The sequence below is a fragment of the Aethina tumida genome, chromosome 5 (genome assembly GCF_024364675.1).
Source record: "Aethina tumida isolate Nest 87 chromosome 5, icAetTumi1.1, whole genome shotgun sequence".
Lineage (NCBI taxonomy): Eukaryota > Metazoa > Arthropoda > Insecta > Coleoptera > Nitidulidae > Aethina > Aethina tumida.
The window spans coordinates 23,465,993-23,493,609 of record NC_065439.1 but is presented as its reverse complement, the minus strand read 5'-3'; the positions used below and the strand labels follow the sequence as shown (position 1 = coordinate 23,493,609).

Genomic DNA, 27,617 nt, shown 5'->3' with positions numbered 1-27,617 from the left:
TAAAATAATAAAAACAGTTACTAATAAATAAATTTATTTACAATAATGGCATTGCTTCAAACATTCTAAAAATATGTATATATTTTGTCTTAAGCACCAAATAATACGTTAACAAATTAATAATACAATTTTGATTCGTTTCAAAAACAAAAAAAGCGTTACGATAACACGAAAACTTCTAATTCTAAACATAGAAAAATTCGTATTGGACGTATTTTAGTAAGATGGCGTGGATCAGCCTTTTTTATCTCTAGGAAGTCAAAATTATTAATCTTAACGAACTACATAATAAAATATACAAAATAGGAAAAATTCTATTTACAAGTGTTTAAAAACAATGGCATTCAATGTCGGTACAGTGCAATTACAATTCAGAATATCAACAAGTTACATCATACATTTTATAGCTCAACATCACAACACTAAAATTGGGGAAAAATTTGGTCAATTTTTATTATATAACAGGACAATTTTTGAGCTACAAAAATGTGGCTGGTACATCTACGTAGTGGGTGAAAACTGTTGTGTATTTAAAAAATTTAAACAATGGTCAGAAATAAAAACATTTTTCTTTATTTAAAAAGAAATGTTTTCAATAATTTAAAATTAATGACATACTTTTAGTAGAATTAAAAGTACGCTAATAAGGATAAAAGTAGTGATGACTCCAGATTGGATTTTTCCACTATTTAATATAAGAGACAATTTATTGAGATCATAATTTTCAGTCTAGTGGACAAATTCAATATATTATACAATAAAAGAAAAAATTAATTTGTTACACACTGATTGAAATTGTGATTAACAATAATAATTTAAATGACATATAATAACAAGAAAATTAAAATGGTCAACTCGTTTTACGTTAAATTCGTCTGCACTTCATTAACCTGAGTCAGTTTTACGAATTGATTAATTAAATCACAGGCACATGGGTTTAAAATAAGCCAACAGTTTTCACCCCCTCTACAATTTTTTGTGTTAGGCAGTGGTGTTGATGGGAGCGGCTATCTCCAAGTTTCCGATCGCTTGTAAAAGGGCGGCGTTCGCGTTACAGTCCGATGGGGCCACAATAGGCATGGCTGAAGCCGTTTGAAAACTAATATCCTCGAGCTCACGCTGGAGCTGTGCCAAAGGTGGGTATTGTTGGACCACTGCTTGGTTTTTGTTAAGAACCTATTTAAAAAATACATATATTAATATTTTACATGTACGTAAGATGTATACTTACTTCTAAAGCTTTATCAATTGCGTCATATTGTTTCTTAACTTCTCTAACTGCGTTCTTGAAGCTTTCATTCAATACCTGCCTGCTCTCCAAAAATTCTTTCCTAGCGTCACTTAATCGTTTTTCCTTTTCGGCTAGTTTTTCTTTTAAAATTGGCAGCTGCAAGGTGAAAGCATAAAATTACGAAGCAGCTATAATAATTATACAAATACCTCGTTTTGGGAAACTATAAACCGTGCCAAAATATCTGGAGTGGGCATTTCTCCAGTTTTTTCCCACTTTTTAATTTCTTCCGACACTTCCTCCTCTTTAATCCTCGTTTCCAGTTCAACTTTAGCCAACGCCGTTGATAATTCACACACATCCTGGTTTAATTTCTATAAAACAACAACATTAATAACTATTAGTAAATTTATTAAATATTACATACCTCGACTTGTTCACGTTGATTGTTTAATTCAGTTTTAAGATTGTCCATTTCAGCGTTCTTCCTGCTCAACTGCGCCATCAGTTCCTTGACTTCTCCCTTCAAACGTGCACCCAATACTTCCCAGTCCTTCAGCTGCTTCACCACAACCTTATTAGTTTCCTTTTGCTTATCGATTTGCTCAGCCAAACCGTCTCTTTGCTCCTGCAGTTCGCTCATACTGTCATCAGTTTCCAGCTGTATAATTCTGATGACTTTCAACAGTCTCGTTATGACGTTGTCCACATCAATAACCTGGTCCACCAGAGAAATCGAGGGGAAAAAGTCAGTCAACGACGCCATTTCACTAGTGAATGAGGTGTTCAAACTTCCGGCGTAGCTCAGACTAGTTTGTTCTGCCAGTTGGCGGTTCAGTATGGCTTGAGACAAATCCTTCAAGCTCTCGCTGTGAGTCAGTCTTGACGTCAACATGCTGTGTCCGGAGGAGATCATGTTGTGACTGTGACTGTCCGGCATCACGACGTCCTCCAGCACATGTTCCATCATCAGACACGGCTCAGTTTCGGAATCCAGCATCTCGTTGGAGCTGGAGTGTTCGGTGTAGAGGTTGTCGCCGCTGTAATCGCGGCTGGAGAACGGGGTTTGGGCTGCCGCGTTTTTGATCGCGTTGATCACCGCCGAGACGAACGACGAGCCCTTCTTCGGCGAGGGAGTCTTGTCAGCGAACAGTTTACGCGACTTTTCCGGCGTGGATTCCGGACTGCTGCTGCTGTTGTTGTAGGCTTCGTTGTGGTAGATGACGTCCTGAAAAAATTATAGAGATATTTGTATTTAACATTAGCAACAGACGTAGACATATTTTTCAGTTCAATGCAAGGTGATCTTATGAATAAACCTTAACCTTTTATTTCAAACGTTTTAATAAAGTGAAGAACAGTTCTTGCAGTGTGTTTCGCAAAACCTTGGAAAGCAATTAAGTTTCCGTATCAGCTTAACGGTATGACATTATTTTAAAAGTGTATCCTTGTAATCCAGTGAAATTTGATATACGGTTAATGTAAGAATTGTGTAATAGATATTGTCAACGTACTACAGATCAAATTATATTCTCGTTTTTATTACACTGAAAATATTATTTCCTGATTTTATTGTAGTTTTTTGTTTAAATATTATTGCTTTTTTACGACAATAATTTAGCTTTATTGCCTTATTTTTATTGTTTTTATATATCTATTTTTAGTTCATTTCATGAAGTTTCTGAAATATTTCCATTTCAAATCTGGACTTGAAGACAATGCTTTAATTATTTTCTTAATACTATAGTGTTAAAATAACATTAATTTTCTAATGTTGTTTTGTACTGTGATCTAAAAACTAATATTTTCTTCAATAAGATATATTTTAATATTTTCTTCAATATTTTCTTAATTGAGTTGAACATACAGTGTTTTAAAATATTTTAGCCATAACTCTTTTATTCTATGTGAGCTGTTAAAATAATTTAATTATTATTAATTTAATATTCTACTATCTAATCACGTGAAACTTACATCAAGTTCCTGATCCGAAATGTTGTAAGCGGCGACCAGTTCATCCACCAGTCCTTCGAGCCGCCCGATGAGGGCGGACAGGGCGACAGCCGCCCCCGAAACGGAGCTACCCTGTTGAACAAGCAACTCCCTACTCTTGGTCTCCACGTGGGTCAAACGCGCCTGGACACCAAGCAGTTCCTGTTTCCTTTGTTCGCTCAGTCGCACCAGGTGTTTGCATTCATCTTGCTGTAACATCGAGAACGTACCCCCTTTGAATTGTACCGTGTATGAATGCGCGGATTGTTGCGATGAATGCGGGTTTACAAGAACGTACGAGGGATGTGGCGGAATGTGGCACAAAAGATACTTATCTGGTGGTTTAATTAACGAAACGACAGAGTTGTGGATGTATGTGACTTGGATAACGAGCCACAATAAGCGACAGAGTTGTGTTTGTAAGATTATTTTTTGGTTTAAGAAATACTGCCTGACGAAAGGCAAAGAAAACCTTTACCTGTTTGTAATAAATAAACTGGTGTACGTAAAAGAACTGAAATTAATTGGTCAGGTTTATTAAATTTCTTGACATTTTGCGGCAGATGTAAAAACCTATTTACATAATCGACAGGTGTTAATTGAAATACTTACCAATTATATGAACAACTTTTGCAATGACAATGAGAAAATATAATTTTAACAATATTTCTTTTAAATTGACCTGAAAAACGCCACACTACATAAATTTGGATTAATAATTGGCAGTTCCAATTTAATGTAAAAATATATTTATATATAAAGGGATCATTACAATAAATTACAGATTCAGACAAACACAATAAAAATCCACGTGTGGACTTAAATATTGTAAACATACAATTTAATAAAAAATCACATAGTCCGATTGTGCAAATTTGGAAAGTCTTCACCAGCGTCAGTCTAAAAATGAACGAATCTATGGTTCCATGATAAGTTACAACGAAAGGCAATTGAAAAATTAACTAAACATACTTTCTCAACTTACCTTATCTAATACTTCTTTCTCCTTTTGAACTGCAATCATTTTAAACCTCTTGATCTCAACCTCAGCTTCTTTCAAGGCATCCGTCAATGTAGATTTTTCAGCTTGCATGAAATCCTGCAGCTCAATGCTTTCTGCTTCCAGTTCTTGCTGATGTTGTAGAAGTGTTTTTTGAGCCGCCATGCTCTTGTCCAGATCTATTTGTAAAGCTCTGATCAGCGAGTTTAACTTTGAAATTTCCTCTTCTTGTCTTATAACCACCAGACTCACATTTTGGAAGCGATTTTCCAGCACTAAGAGGCTGTCACTCGAATTATCCGCCTCTGAAATTATTTAATTAATCTATTTTAGTAAATTATAATATTAGTGAGTATACAAGTCCATGAAATATTTATTTTGATCATCTTATCTAAATCAAAAAATTTTTTATAAATAGAAATTCTTATAGATAACCTTTATCTCAGACCTAGTATCAACAGGGCAGTATTATTTAAGGAGAAAACCATTACTCACCATTATTGTCACTTCCAAGTAGAGCCAACACCCTTTGAGTGTTCGTTTCGAGCTCCTGCTTCAACCCCTCCTTTTCCAACGCCTCCGCCTTCAACTTGTCCTCGGTCTCCTTCAGTTTTTCAGTCTGAGCTTTGTAATCCCCCTGCAAATGCTCGAACTTCTCCGTCATCAGTCTGACCTGTTCCCTCAACTTCTCCAGTTCCTTCTGGCTCATGTCCACCTGAACCTCAGCGTGGCACTTTTCCCTTTCGTTCGGATCTTTCAGCGTGACCACTTCGCCGTTCAGGGCTTTCTCGACATCCGTCATCGTTAGGGCGGTTTGGATGCTGGTTTCGTGGTAGATCTTTACCTTTTGTTTTGCCTTGTTTGTGTACATCGAATATTTAGACGGTGTCGTTTCTCTGGATGGGAGTTTTTTGGACACGCTTAAACGATTGGAGCTGCTTTCGCGGCTGTTGGTCTTCTTGGGAGGGTCTTTGATGCTTTCGGCGGACTTCTCCTTTTTCCTTCTGGGGAGGGTGGCGTACTTTTCGATCGTTTTGGTCTCCATTTGGGTTATGGGTTTGGGTTTGGTTGGGTCAATTGCGCCTTTCAAACTACGTGCCATTAACGGGGCGGGCTTGGAGTTGACGGAGGGCCAACGACCGTCGTCTGTGGGAGTCACCTGGGGGGTCCTGGTGGTTGATGGCGTACGTGCGGAAGAGGGTCGTTTAGAGTCTTTCTTAGCAGATAAATCGAGATTTGTGGGTGTGACTTTTGGTCTGGGACTTTTGGACAAAACGGAACTGTTTCTGGACTGAGAACGGTCCGCCGACTTTAAACGTACCGGTACTGTTTTGGGTGTTACCGGAGGTTTAGGACGCGATCTGTCCTTGCTTAGATTCAATTTGTTTTTGGCGTCAGCCACGGAGACTTTCTTCTTGGAACTATTCAGTAAGTTCCTCTTCGTGTTTCTTGTGGTGGTACCACTGAGGGAAGAGCTTTCGCTTCCGTTCTCACTGGTGACGTCCCCGTTGCGGGTGTAGTCTTCAAAAAGTGTGGAGTTTTTTCTCACTAGTAGATTAAAGGCTTCATCATAATTTGAGCAACAACTGATTATTGATGAATCACATGATCGCGGACAAACGACTGTATCGAACTCGTGGGAGTTACCGCTGTTAGAGCTGAGAGTCCTCTGAAAGACAAAAGCGTCCAAATGCTCGACCACTTCCACACCACTATCACTGCCCTCGCACTTCACCAGATCCAAATTATTGTCGCACTGCACGTGCAGTTCTAAATGGGGTGGTTTCTTCGGCTTTGGCGGCTCCTCGTCGGTCTTTTCGATCACTGAAACATCGCCGATCTTCTCGATGACCGTTTCGTTAGCGTTCGAAGCGTTGAAAGCGTGTATCGTGTTATCAGCCTCGTCGCAGCTGTCGTCGAGTACTTGTTTCTGATCGGTCGCGGGAAGTTGCGTTTCGGCAGTCGAACGGTTCAACGACGACTCAGTTTCCATGTTGTCGACGATCGGGTTATTCATTCTACAACAAATAGTACGCTATAAATATATTTATTTAATCACAGGGACGGTTTTAACGCTGACACATATTGTGTGCCATGTGTGTTTATATCTTAGTCTCGTGTTTGGCACAGGAAATGTTATGAAATTTAATGAAAAAATGTGTATTCAATGAAAATTATCCAGACCCACACCTCAAATTCTAAGGATGAAGGCGATAAATATTAGTTATCATCCATTTTATCATAATGCGGCCATAGATTAAATTTTATTAAATGAGCCCACATCCTTATACTTCAGTGGAAACCGAGCCTGACACAAAAACATCGTTTTTCAACTGGAATCTGATCCTCACGAAACGAGATACGACCTAGAATTTTTCTCGTCTAGACTGAAAGTCTGCTTTGGACATAACAACTAGCGGAGGACCTAAATTTCATATTACAACTGAAACCGTATCATCTAAACGAGGATGTAACCACAATCCGCAAAATAAAATAATGTTTACAGTCTCATCCGTTCTGAATTGAAACGTTTTATCTCCGATTTATGTAAAAAACCGTCAGATATCAGCGATTATGTTTCCTGAGAACGTCGTGCTTGGCTACTCTTATATGAGGTTTGGTAGTGATGCGATTCAACTAATAATGAAACAAGCATCCATGTCGCGGTACTTGTTTTGCTCTGAACTGTTTGAATTGCAGCGTGATTGATCACCGATATCAATTTGTCTCGTCGAGTAAATTAGATATGAAACGCACTTTAAAGTGACAAAATAGTTAGTTATCGATCGTCCACCGATAAATAACAAATTCATTTTGTAATCTGCCTTGAACTTGATCATAAATTGAGTTTGACTCTGGTGCAAACAATATTAAATATCCGATCGATGCTGTCAACAAACTCAAGGTAATAACCAAATGAATTTTATAGCACCAATAAATTTATCAGCGGATCACATGTTTAATTGAAAGGTTTCCAATCGTTCATAACTTAGTTAATGAGATAACAGCAATTGTCGCCTTGATACACAAGAATCGGTGACAACAGGATTCGAAGGATTACCGCGGAAATTCTAATGAATTTACGGATTTTATTACTATTATTTATGAACACAGTGAGTTAATTATAACACCAAGTCACTCTTTACGCAAAATTAATGTTCATAGTTAAAATTATATTTATAACCCCGCAAAGTGCCAACTTGGGGGGTCAATGGTATGACAACTGCATAAGCTCTATAAATACATCAAGTATGAACAACTAAATAATTTCTCAAAGATGTGGCGGAATTTGCACAGCCGCTTGTTTGTAAATTGGCGTGGCCAATCGTGAACAGTGAAAAATTACTGGAGTGTTAAAGTCTTCCTTTTACATCCCGGAGATGATGTGACGTTTTTACGGATGGCTAAAGCACCATTGTAATGATGCACACTGAATAGTTTGGTTGTTAAATGAGAAATTAGTAGTGTGGTAATTAATCATTTTTAATTTTTGATTAATTTTTAAGAACAAACAAAAAACTCAAGGATATCAACTTGTCTTATGTAAGATTCTCTGGTTGTAAGGTCTAGACAAAAGCTTCTTGCGTAATTCCTTCTACATTATTTGTTGACTTCAACACTAACTACTTATTTGCAATCAGTAATTAACTTTACAAGATGTATGAATTATTAAGAGGTTATATTCATATAAGGTGTTTCTAAAATATTTCTCATATTTCTTTTACCTTTAATTTAATTGTTTAATTTTGGTGTGTATTATCCTAAATTGCAACATACCTACAATACAATACAATAAATCTATTCCATTACGATACAGTCAGTAGCTTAGATTCTGGGTGTTCCCCTCTTTTGGTCGTCCTATTTTCTAACCTTATCAATATTTTTTAAAGCTATTAATCTTTATTTACTGCTGTATTTACTTATTTTTTAGATTTTCTTCTTTACTGGACGTGTTCCCAGCTGACCCTATTTTAGAAACATCTTTTAATATTCATATGCACCAAATAAAAATCTTATTTACTTTATTAAAATAACACTAAGCATGGAAATTTACAGTAATATTCAAAAGTACATTTTCCAATTAAATCTAATTGTAAAATATGCGACTGCATAATTTAATATCCTGCCTTAATCGTTACCTAATTCGAAGCCGGACAATAATGCGCATTCAAATGTATGAACGGATCGATAGCCATATTAAAAATGATTGCTTTAGAAACTGATCTCGTTGCAATATAAGGCGAAACGAAATCCGTTTCCGTATTTCTAGGAAGTACGTGCGAGACGTATCTCATAACACATCACGGCGATTTTCTCTCTCGCATCGTTCATGTACCAAATAACCAGCTTTCAGATGTCGTGCCGGTTTTCAGCGACGATTTGGGGTCCTTTGAAACACGATTCATAACTTACAGCTGTACGGACAATGTGTAATTGTTGCGCCATGTGGGCTCTAAAAAGGTTTCTGTTGCCGTTTCTTTGGCAACTATTTAGATATAAACGTCGGTTTGTTTATTTTAAGAATCCGTAATTATTATGCACATGCCTCGATGCCTTCAGCCACGTTCTTTTGATCAACGGCTGACTACTGTTGTTTTATCTTCAGATTGTTAATGGAGCATGTCTTGGCTTTTCGTAGATTTAAGCCAGATATATTCCCTTTATAACTATAAAGTTTCATCAGTGTTATGGGGTTAATTGAGTTGGACCATTAATTTTATAAGTTGGGTCGTTGTGTACTCATTAAACGTTTTAATTTTTATATTAATGCGAGTTTTGGGGATACCATTGGCTCTATTAATTATACACATACATAAGTACCTACACTTTATTTAATGTAAGAATATTATGTGAAAATTTTAGTTTAAACTTAACATGCGCATAATAAATCTTGACTTGTTAATTTATGTCTTGTTCACTCACCACAATAAAAACTTTTTTATCTGCAACAAACAAATATTTAAACATTTTGCCGTAATAAATAAATCGACCCATTTATTTCCACATTAAAAACTAATCTTAACTTTTGTGTTAAAACACGATGGACTTAACAACAATACATTGTAAATTTATTATTGTTAATTAACAGCAAAAACTCTCACTGCCTCAACTTAATTACTCCATGAAGAAACCATTGTATTAAAAAAATTTCTAAATCACAACACTATGCTAATTCCATATATCTTAATTTTAAAACAACCAAGTTATATAAGGGAAGTTTATTGCCAATATTGAGTCATTCCGTCACGCCAATCATACCGATTCCTCGCATTTTTGTGTATCTCCAGTATCCAACAATTTCCTCGTTCTGTTCACGTGGGAATATAGTATTATGAAATGTAATATAAAATAATGGATAAATAAAATAAACAGCTTGATGCTTATAATAATGAGGAAAAAACATTCTTGGAATGATAATATAAGAAAAAAACTTAAGAGAATGCTTTTAAATTTAAAATAAATAAATCAATATCTTGTGAAGACTTTTAAATAATTAATGATGGAGATTACTGAATAGTTCAAATATTCTCTCACGTGTCTATTAATTAATTTTATCATTAAACTTTTTAATTTTGAATAGGAGCTCAAAACTGAATTTGACTTTTCTTTACTCAGTTATTTTAAAGTTAAACAGTGAAAACATATTTATGTTTAATTTACTTCTTCCGGTAGCTAATAGATACGTTACTACATAATCAAAATCGAGATATTATGTTGACCTAATGTATAATGAAGGAGGATGTAGTTTAAAGAGGGTAAGACGTCTTCCACCGGTCTTAAAATGGTTTATGGTTACTGCAAAGTGATGTAATTTGTACGGTTTATCTCCACGGTTATCAAACATTTGAAAAACACTCGAGCGAAGTGGTGTTAAACAAGACGTCTTGCCATATGGTCGGACCGCCGATTATGAAAAGTAAATATTGAAAGTGTTCTTGAATCAGACATGACTAACACACCGTCGAAACCCCTTTTGTATATTAAATTAAGAAAAAATTATGACTAACATAATCGAAATGAGGCTTTTACCGAAGGACAGCCAAGGTTGGTGATCTGAAAATGGCATCGGCCATTATATAATGCACATTCATTAACGATTCTGCCATAAATGTACCTCGGACACGGGGACAAGTTTCCAAAAGAACAATTAATACTTGAACGGCGGATTTCTCCCACATCTGCGTGGGCAACGGCAAATCGAAAAGGAATTAGTGTCCGATAAGGGGCTTGATTGAAATTCACACTAGAAAAACATTTATTCAATTAATCCAGGATGCGAAAGAAATTTAATTGCATCTCCGGTAATTGCATCGTCTAACAACTCATTACCCCCATTTTGTGTTCTTCCAAAGTGCCCGGCTGATTTTGGTACGAAAAAAATGTGTGTGTGCACAATGACTTTCGCTTTCCCTTCCTAGTTGATAAAGATCCAATGTTTTATTTACATGCGATCTTTAGCTGAATGCCAAATAGCATTTCAAAATAACAACAATCTTTTCTGACATTTAAAACGGTTTTGGACTATTTATAAACGCGGAACGACAGTCGTTTTCTGTTGTGGTGACGTTTTTGTTTATTTTCCGTTGATTAATTCAGTTCGAAGAGGAATTTAATGCAGTTTGTGGTCCATTAGGAAAAGATCAGTGCAAGAAGTGAAACTGTCTTAATAGACTTATGTAAACATCCATAAGTGTTAAAAGAAATATGCAGTAGCGGTCATAATTATAGAAAATTGCGTACTTTTTTTTTACTAGTGGACAAAAATATAGGAACTTTATAGTCTTTCATTGCTCTCTGTGAGTTTAATCGATTATTTATTAGCGGTCTTTTGCTTATTATAATTATTAATAATAATAAAATTTTTCTACGTATGAGCGATAGTATATATACAGGGATATATTAAACAATTTAGTTTCATATATTGAAGAAGTGTCAATGTTATATTAAATAACACAGATTTAATCATTAAAAATCCCTTTAAAAATTAAACTTACTATATTTAAAATATGTACGGAATAAGAGTTTTTATAGTAGATAATAAAACAACAATAATAAATTAATTTTATTTTAATATTACATTAAATAAGAGAGTGACGGCTAAAATATTTAACTTTTCAAAAAGTTGCTATAATAATGGCCACCACTGTATATGGGAAATTTAACTCCATTATAATTATATTTATGTGCTAAAGCAAGATTAAGTGTTTCACGTATTTTCTGTTTTTTGTATATTAAGTAATTAAAATCTACTTATTCCAGTCACAATTAATATCCTGTCTAGATAAATATCGTTGCATATAAATGATCATATTCCGCCAGGTGTTTGCTGAAATTGTCCATTGTGATAAAAGAAAACATGCACCATTGAGAAGGAAACTGTTTGCACAGTAATGCATTAGTATTGTTTCACTGTTTGTGGATACAAATCAGGTGTCGGAAAAGTTTTAAATTAATTCCTCGCCGTCAAATCGTGTCGTAGTCCATTTAGGTAGGGCCAACACATATTTCCAAAAATAGCTCTTAATTTAATTTACTAATTACGGCATTACACAACAGGATGATGTGAGTTCCCCCATGATGTTTAAGCACCGGTTTTATTCATTACATGCATAATGCAAACAAAACATGTCATTATTTTTCTATTGTCTAGTCCGGATATTTTATACATCGGAGATGATTTGTGGGCTCGAAAGGAGAAAATCTCTCAAGATTTAAGATAAGTTTAATGATCTGTAATATGCGAATAATTGCATATTCCACTGGAATTTATTGTAATTGAATCATTTTTACGTTGTACACATGCAGCTTTCACTAAAAATCACGATGGTTTGAAAAATAACAATGAAAGTAACTTAAATTATTTTTTGTGGTTTACGTGTGTTTATTTTATTGTCAGCGATTTTTCCAGTTGTTGCAACATGTGTTTGATGCATATATGTATGTATTACGGTGTCAATGCACTGTTTCAAAAGATGCATCTGTGAGGTATTATATCTAACAACAGATATGACGTGGAAACACGCTTTCATTGCAGACAGACGTTTCTGATGCGCTTTATTTGTAACGATATAATTGTAACCAGATCAATTAAATGAATCGGCGTCCTTGTGTTTGCATTTTTTTATATTAAACACAGGAAACGGTTATTAACGTTTGTTTATTCCATGGGATTTTTTGCCATGATAAAAATCGAATTAACTATTAATAGCAGCATTTTTATTGTGAATGAAGTCGAAACTGATTGTATGTAATTGGAGGACTATTTTTATTCGAAGTAAGGACATGCGATTTGATAATCTTGAACGTAGTTACTACGTCAGAAAATATCATTAATATTTAATTCTAAAATTCTATTAATATTTGTTGAATATAATGGAAACATTCATCTTTTTCTTTAATTTTCCGACATATTTGATATTAATTTTTCAGGTGAATGGTTAGAATTATAAACAATAAGTAGTTATTATGTCAGAAAGTATAATGGAACAATATTTTACTTTTTCACAAATTAATTTTGTTGAGAATAACAGAAACATTTATATTATTTATTATTCTTCACTGTTTGAACTGTAATAATTTACTTATTCACGAATTAATTTTATAAATAAGTATTCTCAAATTCCATATCCACGATTATTTGTTGAGAATAACAGAAACTTCAGATTATTCTTCACTGTTGGAATTATTTTAACTTTCTCAACATATTTAATATTAAATTTTAAGAACATTAGTCGGAATTATAAGCAATAAGCAGTTAATATGTCAGAATATATCTTTTATCATTAATATTTTACATCTTCACAAATTAATTTTATAAATAAGTATTCTCAAATTTTATTTCTACAAATATTTGTTAAGAATAACAGAAACTGACTTATTTTAATTTTCCCAACATATTTAATAATCAATTTTAAAGACAATTGTCAAAATTATATTGAATAAACGGTTAAAATGTTAGAAAATAACATTTAACATTAATATTTATTTATTCTCAAATTTTATTTCTATGAGAAATATATATATATATATATATATATATATATATATATATATATATCTTTCCCAACATATTTAATATCCAATTTTAAGGACAATAGTCAGATTTATAAACAATAAGTAGTTAATATGTCAGAAAATATTATTTTAAATTAATATTTTACATTTTCACAATTTAATTATATAAAGTATATCCAAATTTTATTATTATGATTATCTGTTAGAATAATTTCAACTTCTCCAACATATTTAATATCCAATTTTAAGGGAAACAGGCCATTAATAAAACAGAAAATATCATTTTATATTTATATTTTACTTCTTATCAAATTAATTCTATAAATTTAAGTGTTCTTAAATTTTATTACTATGATTATTTGTTGAGAATATCAGAAACTTCAGATTATTCTCCACTATTAGACTTATAACTTTCACAACATATTTAATATTCAGTTTAGAAAAAATCAATTTATATTAAAATTTTACTTCTTCATAAATTAATTTTATAAATAAGTATTCTCAAATTTTATTTCTATGATTATTTGTTGAGAATAACAGAATCTTCACATTATTGTCCACTATTCGATTATTTTATTCTATCAAAATATTTAATATTAATAATAAATTATACAAGAGAAAATATATAATTATAAACAATAATATTTCAGAAAATAATTACAGTTTGTTGAGAATAATACAAACTTGCGATTATTCTTCAATTTTAGTGGAAATGTTGAGGTAATTAATGTCCCATATTATTTATTTGAGAAATAGTTTTGTTATTTATTATATAACTATTTTAATTGCCAGACACTTGTTGCAGTTAATTTATTGCTGTTGTTTTATTCAAATAAAGTAAAAGTTTGGCTATAATTAAGCATAGATTTAAATCATTATGCCCATTTACTAATTATAATTCCTTGTAACATGGTAAATAGCGAAATGTCAAGGTGCACACTAACCTGCATTCTGTTTTTTAATTTTGCAATTTATATATTTAATTCTGATGACACTTAAAGTGTTTTTGTGCAAGTCTGATGTGTTCCAAATAACATTATTTACATTTACATTGAGATGCTATGTTGAACGAAAACATTCAATTGTACGACATCGGTTAGGAAGTGTCCGAGCCCGTTTTCACTTTTGTTCCTTGCCCAGACAATCAGCAAAACGTGACTCATCCAAGTTCGACCTTAGGTAAGGACAGATCTCCAACGCACTCGACAGTAAATGTCCAGTTACAGGTCGCAGACAAGGAAACCATCGCAAACGAACACTCCACTACCATAACGATACTCGTCCACTTTAAGTAACAGCCAGGTGGTCTTGTTTTATCGACCCTCAACATTGTAACGATTGTGTTTGTGTCGGTGGTCATTTTTGATGCAGCACTATTATTAGCTCTGCGATATCGATTGAAGGGAACCGTAACTTTTCGAAATTGCTGCCAGCAAAGATCAAAGACCGACGGATGGAACCATCCCACAATTATTTGCACACAAACATGGATTTGCCCTTGAATCATCCGCAGGTAATGAATAACCACTGCCCACAATAACGCCGGGTACATTTTTACCATAGTTGTCCGCCAATCTAACGGTGATCTCGGGAGCTACTTTCAAGTATTACCGTTTCGAAAATGAAGAAAATGATCGCCGAGACCAGGACCGTAAGAGTGTGTAGGCATTTACGTCTGTAACGTTCGATTTAATTAGAAAATTGACCAGTACACAGTACTACTAGGAATTTTACTAGTTTTATTCAGATCAAACGCATCGGAATTTAAATTTCCAGAACGTTCCATTGAAGTTATGGCTGTAATCAGCGTTCTGAAACGGTCAGTGACATAATTGATTGTTATAATTACTTAAATTCACTGCCATTTTTCAAAACTTTCCTGGTCATCTCAACCGTGGATTTTTTATATAATCCGTATTAAATTTTTAATTAATACTTGCGATATTAAGTAACAACTTTTAAAATATGACAGGTGCATTTTAATAAATATTTTTGGAACAGTAATAAACTAGTCACAAGAAAATAGGTTTTACTTCAAAAAATGTTTATATTTAATAAATATATCGAAATGAAATTTTGGTCATTTGAAACTAAGACTAATATAAAAACATTTTACAGATAGTACAGATCCTAGAGAGAAAGGAGTAATAAAAATAAAAATATGCGTTAATATTCAAACTAACATAACATTATTATTTAATAGTGAGTATATCCTTCTCTACTTCTTTGAATTTCGGCACAACGTTAAGGCAGTGATTACATCAAACGGCGGATCAAGTCTTGAGATACATTGTTCCATTATCTCTGAATGTGTTAAGCTAATTCTTGAAGGTTATTTGCTGATTCCAGATTTCTTATACGTCTCCCTAGAATGTCTTAAAGATAGGATTTATGTCGGGGCTACTCGCTGGCCACTCCATAAGCCCTTAATTAAATTTTGAACAAAAAGAAGACTATGACTTTGAATGCTTGACTTCTTTATTCATCCAATAACTTCGTTATTCATCCAAATATTGTTCCATTGGCTCAAGAATTTACTAAGGAATTAGTTTTTTTAATGTTTCTGTTGGTTGATCCAATTTTGATGAATTTATGCATGAGATTACATTACTTATTGAAACATATATTGGTAATATATATCTTGCCATTAGTATCCAGATTTCTGATGTAACTCAAACTCTAACTACTTCGATGTCCCTAATTATGAGTATTTGTAGAAAATATATTGAAACATAAACTTTGTGCAACAATAATTTTTTGAAAAATGAAGAAGACAAATTGCTCGTATTTCCTGATGTATCACATTTCAATCAGTTCAATTATCTTTAATAAGGCAGAATCATGTAAGCATAATTGATCACGCACCCATAAATAATCCGAAGATTATTTTCCTAGTAAATTCACATTAACGTCAATTAAAAAATACCACAACATTCTAAATTGCCCGGCAAATATTCGAGTCCAGACAGTTTTCGACAAATAGATCACATTTAGCGTATTTTACCCCCGGTAAAAACTGCATAGTATCTGGTCGAAGAATGAAACAAAACGATGAAGAAACGGGTATCGCCGTCCCGCATCTGTCGTCCGATTATTTCTGGACCGACTTGTTTCACATGTAAATATAAACAGAAATATTTCGCCTCTTGAATCGCATTTCGAGTTATTTCTGTGTGGCACTAACGTTGATGTTTCGCAGGATTGTATAAAAAGTGAAGCTTGCAGAGTAGATCGTGATGAAATTGTCAGTGTTTAACTGGATTTTCAGATGAAATATTACGGATTGTTGCTGGAATATGGCGATCAATCAATCAACGGCGTAAACACTTATTTCTGCCAGATGGATATGGGCTATTAAACCCTATTAGGTTGGACGTAAATCAAAAATTGAATTTCTAAGTATGGAAGCAGTTACAATGTTGCTTTTATCACTTTCAAATGGTACATTTTTGAAATGTTTATTAATCATAGTGGGCCATAGTTGTAGGTTATAACAAATGGAAAGATATATTTTTCTCCATTTATTTAATAACCTGTTGCATAATTTTATTAATTATAAATTACTGAACAAAATTTATAATTTTTATAATAATTATAGTTTTTATAATAATTTTTATAATTAATTTTTATAATTTTTAAAATATTTATGACTAACTCATTAGTTACCCTCAAGCAAAACATGATGTTAAGCAACAACTTCCCAAAAACAGCATTCGTGCCTATTAAAATGTGTTAACAAGTGTGGTACATGACCAAAAATAAAATAACACGAAACAAAAATTTGAAATGTCTTTATCAGCATTTGAACTGTTATAACTGTAAATAATTTCCAATTCGCGTGTTCTTGATCGTTACCCACATTTTGGTTATATCTCCTTAAAAAAAAACTGCCGGCTTTGATAATGTTTAAAGGTCAAAGAAATTATCGGGCTTTTATGTACTGTTAAAGGTCTGTTAAAGAGCTTTTGCTCTGTTTAGCACGGGATTTTTTGTGGCGATTAATTTACGATTATGATCGATAATTGACCGCACAATCACTTTCTTCGACTTCACGAAGTTAATTGGAACATTGGCCAATTTTTCCTTATCACTGTGTGCACAGGCACTAACGCTAATTAATAAGGTTCATTGAGCTTTCGGTACACGCCCAAAAATATATCAAACAAATCGACGGAAATTGACCGTGGCATCGATTATACATCAGTCTTCCTGTTTCTGAATGACCAAAACAAAGCCATATCCTGGTCGTATTTTGGCTAAGACAAAGGTAACGCATTCCTATGGGAAACTTTTTTAATGTCACCGACCGAAGTAATTGGCCCCGAAACGTAATGCATTATTGCTACCACAACGAATAAAAAAACTGGAAGATTTCTAGGCCAACCGATAAAAGTTACGCGACGCTTTCGGCTCAATTATTTAATCGGCACGTACGTTACATAATCCCCCTCTAAAATTTGGTGAAAAAAGGCCACGCGAATATTCTCACAATTATTATAAACGGCAGAAGAAAATAGAAAGTGTTGAACGATGATTGAAAGTCACTTATCCCGCGGAATTACTGAAATACGTAAATCATTTTAATTAAAAACGATGTGCGCATTATCGCTCGTTACCCTCCAGATGAAACGGCATTAATAAGCCGCATTCTCATTTAGATTGTGTGAATGGAAACTGGGATTGTTTACGTTTCATAAGAGTATTACTTTATGGTTCTTAATAATAGGTGTGAAGATATTAAGGCGATTAGTTAAGTATATTCAGCCAAGATGAGTTTATAAAGTGTCAAACAATACATAAATTGACAATTAAATGTCAAAAATATTTTTATGTATCTCTATCTCAAATTTTTTAATACAAAAAATGTAAAAACATATTTCAAATTTCATTAATTTAAATGTGCTACTAAACAAAATCTAATATTGAGACTATTAAATATGTATGGATTTTTTAAAGAATAAAATTAGATTCTCCAATTCCATAGTAGAACACAAAAATAACAGAAAAATATAAATAACTGTACCACAAACATACTTTTAATACATTTTAATAAGTTGCTATAATTTTGACCATTACTGTACATAAACAACAATACTACTTGTAGGCGGTAATACAATTAAAGTGATAAAGGGTATAAAACTAATTTGTATAAAGCTAGAAGAACTATTAAAATTACTAATAAATAAAAACAGATAACACATTTATATTCTGAGTATTTAGTAACAAATATTAATTATAATTACATTAAATAAATGTCACTCATTTTAGTAATCAATTATTAATTAAACTTTTTTCTGTAAACTAATTAACAAAATATAATACTGAAATAACATATAATCAAAAAGTTATTAGAAAATTGATGAATAATAAAACTTATTTTATCTTCCAACAAAATATTGGTGAATTAAAAATTGGACAATAAATTGGCCAATTTCTGTAATTCACGAAGCAATAAATTGTACGTCTAATTAAATAATTAATTGGTGTGTCTAAAACAGTTGTCACAATTGGAGGAACATCATTTGTATAAATATATAATTAATTATTTAGCCTATAAATTCATAAAAGTATATAAAAATTCTAAATAACCATATTTTAGTAACAAATATTAACTAAAATTACCTATAAAATCATGTCATTTTACTCATTTTTATTAATAATTACATTCTTAATATAATTGATGTCACACTAATAAAAATAAATAAATCTCTTTAATAATTTTGGATATAAAATAAATTTATAACGTTCATCTTAAACTAACATAGTAACATTAATAAAATTTGCCACCAAAGGTATGATTGTTGAATTCAATAGATCACAAGAAAAACATTAAAATTCAACGATCAAAGACACGAAACAATTCAAAAGGCAAATACCTCATAAACCCTGAGAACAATAGTAATTTCATTGAAATTGGCGTTAGGTTATTGGAGTTGTGACAACGAGGGATTTACTGGTTTGTTCAACTGGGCTTTACTTCCGCATCGCGGGTATATTTAAATGCAGCTTGCATAGCTAATAGCTAAATGTGCATTGTGTATCTGAAATCACGTTCATTTCCTCCACGATTTGTATCGCCGTTGTTTCCATCAACAATTTGCATTTATGACGGCGTCAGTGGTGATGGGTACAGTTGTTCCGACTGTCCATTGCTGATAACAAAATTGTTAGCGGCACTTTTGGTTGGCCAGTTCACTTGGGCCTTGATATTTGTTCGTTAGAACGGCGGTGAAAGTTACAGCAGCGGAAAATTTTTCCGGACCCTGCATTACATTGGATCACTTAGCCGTATTTTCAAGGGATTGAAGTTATGGCACATTAGAAACGGTTAAAAGGCAATTGCAAAAGCCGTGATTTATTAATGGCCCGTTTAGCAATAAAGCTGTGCGTTTAGTACTGTTCAATTGAATGATACTTGTTATTTATGGCGTTATTCTTGTCACAATAAAGGACTCTGGATACAAGATCAATGAACCTGCGGTAATGTTATAGTTCAGAAGAAAATTATCATTGCAACTGTATTGTATGTGAAATTTATCACCTGCCGAAGTCGGTTCATAATTGATGACGGTCTTTGTTATGTTTATCAAACACCATTTAAACACAATGTACAATTGCGTAACTGTTATAACTCCACAAGCTATTAATAATTTGATAACGAACTATTGTAACATTTATCCAGACGGATAAAACCGACTGAATTCCTTCGCATGCAATTAAATAAGTTCGCGTGGCGGATCGAACAAATCCGGAGGGTTTATCGATGATCGTAACAGGATGAACTTCGTTAATCCTCTGTGCACGCTGACATACATTTTATTTAAATTGTGAAGTATTGTTTTACGAGGGATTTAATTATCTTTAATGTGCCGCTCCCGCCTTTCATCAATGATAACGGGGAGCGTTTTGTGGCCAAATCATATCGATTTTCCCCGCACCTAGTTCTGGATTAATTTCAAATTCTCGGTCGGTCGACGACGACTTTAAATTCTAATCTGACAATTACTCGGAAAACTGTTTGGTTATTCACTTATTCAGATTAAGTACAAAGATTATATTGGATTATATTGGTTCTGCACAATCACATGTATAAAACATGGCACACAAATTGAAAACGTTGCAATGGAAATGTCTTGAAAGATATTATATATTAAGTAGCAGGAACCTATAAATAATTTAAAGTCTATAATAAATACAAATAAAAATTTTAAAGTTTATATATTTTTAAATTTACGAGTACTACAAAATTATGATTTATGCAGGTTTTTAAGTACTCATTCCAATAATAAATATAAATAAAAATAAAATTTAATTTATGATCAAAATTTAAAAGAATATGATGATTAAAAATAAATATTTTTCATCACATAATTACCATTTCACAAAAATTTACTTAAATAGTCACACGTTAACCTAATCTAACTAAACCTAACCTAAAATAATTTATAATATGTGTTTTATGAAAATTTTCTGAAATACTAAATAATAATATATTTATATCGTTAATGTTTTTGCTTCTTAAAACATGTAAAATCAAGTAATTATTTTAAAAACTAAAATAATTTAAATTTTAAGTTTATTTATATTTGAAAATGTGGAGACTGAAAAAGTTGTAATGTAGATACTAAAGACATATTTTAATTATAAAAAGTAAATTAAAATACATACTATCTTGTAAAATGTATTTTTTAAAGGAATATGTATAGAAACATGTTTAACCACATAATTATGACCTAATGAACATTTTTTTAAATGGGAAATATTAACCAAATCTAACTTTACCAAACCTAACCTAACTTTTAATATTTATCATTTTCTGAACTATTTAATAGTTATACATTTTTTAAATTGTTAAGGTGATGATAACTTATAAAATGTAACCAACCAACCTAATTTATAATATTTATTTTATGAAAATTTACTGAAATACCCAATAATAACTGAAAAATTATAATTTATGCAGATTTCTCATTTCTATAATAAAAAGTAAAATAAAATTAATATTGGTACTCGTAAAATACATTTTTTGGAATTAATTTGCAAAAATCTCACAATTGTGACTTAATGTAATTTTTTTAAAAAATATCAAATAGCCAAATATTATCCTAACTTAACTTAAGATAACCTAACCTAACCATATTATTCTACTATAGAGAATATGTTTGTCTTAAAACATTAGATACGATATAGAAGGAACCTTCAAAAATATTAAACAACAAAGTAATATATTCAAATAAAAGTTTATACATATTTTAAATGAAATACAGTGAAAACATAACCTCACCTAACCTATTTTTTTAAATATTAAATAGTTATATATTTTTTTAAATTGTGGACACTAAAAAAATATCATTTATGTAGATTCTAAAGACTCAATTCAGTAATAAAAAGTAAAATAAAATACATAAAATTGCTGTAATATGTGTAGTACCTCAGATTAATATATAGTCAAATATTAATCTCACCTAACTGACATTAATCTAACCTTACTTGAATATTTATTTTATAAACATTTATGAAAGTATCAAGTACGAAACTATAAACATCTGATATTAAAAAAGTAATTATTTTAAAAAATTATTTATAATTTATATATTTTTTAATTTATGGATACTGAAAAATAATGACTTATGCATATTTTGAATACTCATTTCAGTACTGTAATGTAAACGTGTAAAATTTATTTTATGAACATAACTTAGGAGAATATTCAACTATAAATAGAAACACTTTTAACCACATAATTACGACTAGCTCCCAAGTGCTTCCCACTTGTTTTCAAATAGGAGCGTTTTCGTGAAAATATTCCAGTTCCAGGTCTAATTAACACCAACAAATTACCACGCATGCAGTTACATCACCTGTGTTTATTTCTGTTTCGGTGTGTTGAACTTTTTTACTTAAAAATTGTCAATTTATTGCTCAAAACACGCAGTAAACCATGCAAAGATGACGGATTTTCCGTATAAAAATACGCGTTTCTGGACTAAAAATAAATAACGGTTAAAATTAATTTACCTACATGTAATTATCGGTGGATTCTATGCATAAATTCAAAACGCGTCCTCTTAATTCGGTCCAATAGTCCGGCTGATCTATATTTTCACTCGCGGCGGATTCTTTTCACACCCATTTGGATGCTTCTGAATTGAATAACGTTAATTATGTTTGAATAAAAAAGAGTAAATTAAAATAATGATCTTAAACAATTATTACGCTTTTATGTTACTTTTACTTCCATTCATCTCAATCCGAAGCCGCATGAATCGTCAATTAGACGTGATTATGGATTAATTCGCTGTGAAGTGATGGTGCACAATTTGCGCATCGCATCGAATCTGTTAAATATATATCATCGATGGAACAAGAGCTTGGTTTTTAGTCACCTATTCAATGTGAAAATGTCACGGTTATTAAGCCAATTTTAGATGGTAATTGTCCGCCATCTAAGGCATTTAACTTGCTTCAATGTCTTCCATTAAACTGGAAACCGTAAGGTTGCGAATAAAACTGAAATTAATTTAAATTTAAAATTTAATCGTGGGCAATGTGATATTTTTTTTCTAATTGTTCAATAGTTTAGTCAATATGTTTGACCTTGCATTTATCCTGACTAACCACTTTGCACTCTTCTATTTTTATTTTATTGAGACAAATTGAATAATGGCAATCATTATAAATTGCTCTATTTTCAAATTGAATGCAGGACTTATAGGTAAAATTAATCTTGTGAAATATTTAATGGGAAATTGTTTTTTCAGAATTAGACCAAGAGAGAAGATAAAAAATCTTGTAAATAAAGGAAATGTTTCTCAAATTTACAAGGTTAGTTTAAAATGTAAGTGCATCTTTTGAATAATTAATTATATATATAATTAATATGTTTTTCTGAATTGTGCTGGACATGAAGATTTCAACTTTAATTCTGAAGGTTAATTGTTTTTAATTGTGTTATTTAACATTAACAGTTTGTGTAATATATTGTTTTATAATTTTGACCATCTTTGTGGCATAGATTCGACCATTTTCCGAATATACGGCAAATTTATATTCCTCAAGCTTCTTGAATTGCTGGTTTGGTCTTTTAATTAGAAATTTTCATTTGTTTTGTTATACGCTTATATACCCATATTATTGTCAGTTATACAGTATGTGTAATAGACACCTTTTTTCCATTGTTTTCAGTAGCTTTTCAATGAAATCAATCAATCTTTCGATATCTCTTTGCATTGATTTTGAACTTCTTCGTAGAGTTCATTCAAATTTTACAGACTTTTTGCACGGATTTTTCGATCAATTTCATCCCAAAGGTTTTCAATTGGAATGACGTTTGGACTTTATGCTGACCAAGACATTACGCTTACTCCTTGAGAAGCGAACCATTCTTTAACTAACTTAAATGTGTTTCAGATCATTATCGTGATGGAAGGTGCACCTAAAACTTATGTTATTTTCGACAAATGGAAGCACATTCTCCAGAATGTCACGATAAACTAAACGACCCATTATCCCATCTATCTTAACTAACAGGTCCGTGCCAATCCAAGAAAAACATCCCCAAACCATAACGCCCAATCCACCATACTTCACAGTAGGTCTATTGTACTCGGGATTATACATTTCATTAATTGGTCTTCTTACCTATGAAATGCCATCAGAGTTGATTTGACGTATACTGTTTTGAGTATACGGTTTGGTTGCTTTACTTATGAACCCCGCTCGGAATAAAAAGTTATATAAAAACCGTGTAAATAAAGATATCCGTATATAAAGGGAGATTTAATTGTTTAGACACATAATAATTATAAAATTAATTTAAATTAAAACGAAACATTCTTTTAAGTATTCAGTTTATTATCATGTATGTACATATTATTATTAATAGTTTAAAAGAAATAATAAACATTTACTTCATTAATTTCATTTAATTTTCCCCTATTTTGTGAAAAATTCTTTTAAACACTACATTTCCTTAATAAGCTCATCTTATATCGCATACTTGGCTCGTAATTCTGGTCACAAAGCCCCAACAACAATCTTGCCGACCAACCACCGTAAAATATTTCTTCTCAAGGTTTCCATAGCCACCGACTAAACAATTCGACAACTTCGATAAATCGCCAGCATGGCGAGTGCATGACACGGACCACATGACACCCTACACACCCACCCCTCATATAAACACCCAACATGAGGGACCCCAAAAGTATGACCCCAGACATGGATTTCTATCGATTTGCAACTTAATGCAACCAATGATCTTTTTCTCGAATTAGCGGTACCTGAAACTTCTTATCGATACTCGCCCCGGGGCGTCCGGGCCGAAAACAAGTTTGCCTTGGAAGGTCGAATCGTAATCGGTTCTGATTCACATCATGAAAACAACAACGAAAAAAAAAAAGGTGTCACAACGTCGAGTGCAGCACTCGCGAAACGGATCCAAGGATGCTGAATCCTATTCCATGTCGGATCGATTCGTTCCGAGTGCTTTCCAATTCTACATTAGTCAATGTTAACAGTTTAATTGTTGGTTTTAATGCTTTTCTCCTTTTGGGAAGTGCTCTTGATTGTGTTATAGGTGACTGTATTTAAACCAGTGTTGGCATTTACACTTAAAGTACGAATATAACAATTGACATTATTTAAATTTATTTTAAATAAACATTAAAGTTTGTTGTTTGTAAGAGAGTGATAGAATTTAAATAAACTGTAATTATATTAATACATTTAAAATGTGAAAAGTTTAAAACTTTTCTTACTAATTTTAATAAAATAGTGATAACTAAGGATCAAGAAATATCTATTAATAATAATATAATAGTAAATATTGATTACAAACTACTAACATTTTTTCTGTATATTATACATATACTGGGTTTTTCTAAAATAGATTATCAAAATTTGGAAGCAAGTGGTAAAAAAGTATAGTAAGTTTTTTTTTTCATTCTTTAATTATCAGAACTAATCAGAAATACCTTACCTACATAAATTTGTATTGTATGGAAATCATTTTAACTTTTTTCAAACATTAAAACTAAAATATCTTAAAAATAGCTGTGACAATCAAAATTAATCAAGAGTTATAATGTCATAAATTATTTTGTTTATGTTTTTAAAAATTTAATTTTATATTCACACAGACTCAAAATTACTAATTTACAAATAAATTATCAATGAAGTTTATTGTTAATAACTAATAATATTTGGTCACCATTCAGTCACCTATGAAAAATACTATTTTCCATATATATATAGAAATATTGTTATAACATATCTTAGTTGGAAATAATTTAATATATCTCAAGTTATATATTTTTGGAAAACCTGATTTATTTCCATATTATTTATAAAAGTAGTAATGTTTTCATTTGTTATAAAAAACAGTATCTTGAAATTTTATGTAATATTTTTTTTAGATAAATAGATAAGATTACATGTAAAAGTGCCTGTAGAAAACGTCCAAATATAAAATAATGAATAATAATTAAAATAACTAATAACATTTGATAGATTTAACATAGTCAGTCAGTCATCTATGTGTTTTATAGGCAAAAATATTGTTATATCTTAGTTGGAGATAATTTAATATATCACAAGTTACATATTTTTGGAAAGCTTGACTTTTGCCCGATATTATTTATAAAGGTAGATTAAATTATTATTTTTATTTGGTATAAAAAATATACATTATGTCGATATTTTATGAATATATATTTTTTGAGATAAGTGGATAAGATTACATAAAAAAGTGTCTGTAGAAAACGTCAAAAAATAAAATGAAAGAGTTCAGTATCAATGAATACGTTAATAATAATTAAAATAACTAATAACATTTGATATATGAAAAATAGTATTTTCTATATGTTATATATCCAGAAATATCGTTATAACTTAGATGGAGATGATTTAATATATAACAAGTTATATTTTTGGAAAGCTTAATATTTTCTCGATATTATTTGTAAAAGTATATTCAATTATTGTTTTCATTTGTTATAAAAAAGTACTTTATTTCAAAATTATAAGGGTATATTTTTGAGATAAGTAAATAAGATTACGTAAAAAAGAGCCTGTCAAAAATGTCAATAAGTTAAATAAAACTTCAACGAAATTTATTAAAAGAAGAACTTTGAACACTTATGGTACGTCAATTTTTCACTATCTCGTAACCTCAGGAAAACCAATTTGGGACACTCTGGATATATTCAATATAAACAAAATATTTTTATTTAATCCAAAATACTCTATTAAGTTACTATGAACAATTGTTTGATTCAACCTTTTCTCAATTAATAAATTACTATCTTATCAACCTAAATGAGTAACTTGTTATTAAACACTATTACTAATAGCACTTAATATAATTATAACCATTTTCAAAAAAATACGGGATAATCGGTGTTTTACTTTTAATTGCCACAACTTGACGATAAGGAAAACGGAAGCTGTGGTTAAAAACCATAATAACAAACATTATAACAAGAAAATATCACGTAGAAAATATTTTATATTTTCATTATGAAGTACAATGCACTGTTGCCTTTAATAACTCAGACATTAATTTTAATTACCAATGAACGTTAATATAATATAATACAAAAATTTGTCCGAATATGCAACAGATTCCGTTCACCGATCGGGAGATGCACAAAATAATCAATAGACCGAGATTCGTTGTGCCGTTCACAACGAATTGAACCCGAGCGAAAAACCCAGGGGAACTTTTAATTTATTGAATCGTCAACCCAAACAAGTTTCAATTAACGCAGCCAGTTCGCTTTTTATGTGCGAGTGTGCAAATGTTTTTTTGTTAGTGCGAGGGGCGTATACACACGGACAACACTACCAAAAAATCGTATCAGATAACTCACGTACCAACAAAACTGACGGGCCGTTCCAGAGGGCTTGAATTAACGCAAATTAACAAACAAACGTTCATATCACACAAAACTCGGGTGGCCGGTTAAAACACGACGCGCACCATGGTTCTGGAAAAGGGAGCTTTCGCATCAGCAGCGCCCGACGTTGCATGCGAACGAGTGCGCCTCCGAAAGTTTACCAACCGATCCGGCGTTCTGCCGCGTTTCGACCCGTTCTCTGGGTGGGAATTCGCCTTCTGCATTTACCAGACCGGAGGAGCGAATGCGGGAAGGCACGCATGCTCCCCCTCCGGACATCGATCAAGCCACGTGGTGACCGGAGGTGGTGCGTTCGAAAGAGGTCTTCGTCGTGTTGGGGTTGCGATCGAATAATTTGGGTTTATTTTGTTCCCGCTGTATGTGCGGCGGTGCTGTTATTTTCCCGCCCTTTTTGGTGTTGTTAAGTCTTTTCCAAGTTGGTGTCAAAATATTGGTGCTTTTGTTATTTTAGGATAAATCT

The 27,617-nt window shown here is 31.9% G+C and overlaps 1 protein-coding gene across 2 annotated transcripts; it reads right to left on the bottom strand.

The window, feature by feature from the left end:
* Nucleotides 1-17: 17 nt before the first annotated feature.
* On the bottom strand, nt 18-27,456 carry LOC109595623 (coiled-coil domain-containing protein 18). 2 transcript variants are annotated; one of them, XM_049967394.1, is made up of 9 exons: nt 27,114-27,456; nt 9,147-9,166; nt 4,719-6,241; nt 4,209-4,528; nt 3,206-3,433; nt 1,659-2,459; nt 1,441-1,605; nt 1,232-1,387; nt 18-1,176 (listed from the first exon to the last, which is right to left on the bottom strand). In XM_049967394.1, exons 3-9 carry the CDS (start codon nt 6,238-6,240, stop codon nt 982-984), a joined length of 3,387 nt encoding a protein of 1,128 aa, XP_049823351.1. In that variant the 5' UTR covers nt 6,241; nt 9,147-9,166; nt 27,114-27,456; the 3' UTR covers nt 18-981. The 2 variants fall into 2 exon arrangements, with proteins under 2 accessions (XP_049823351.1, XP_049823350.1); XM_049967393.1 differs by lacking the exon at nt 9,147-9,166 and having other exon boundaries at nt 27,114-27,455.
* Nucleotides 27,457-27,617: the final 161 nt, after the last annotated feature.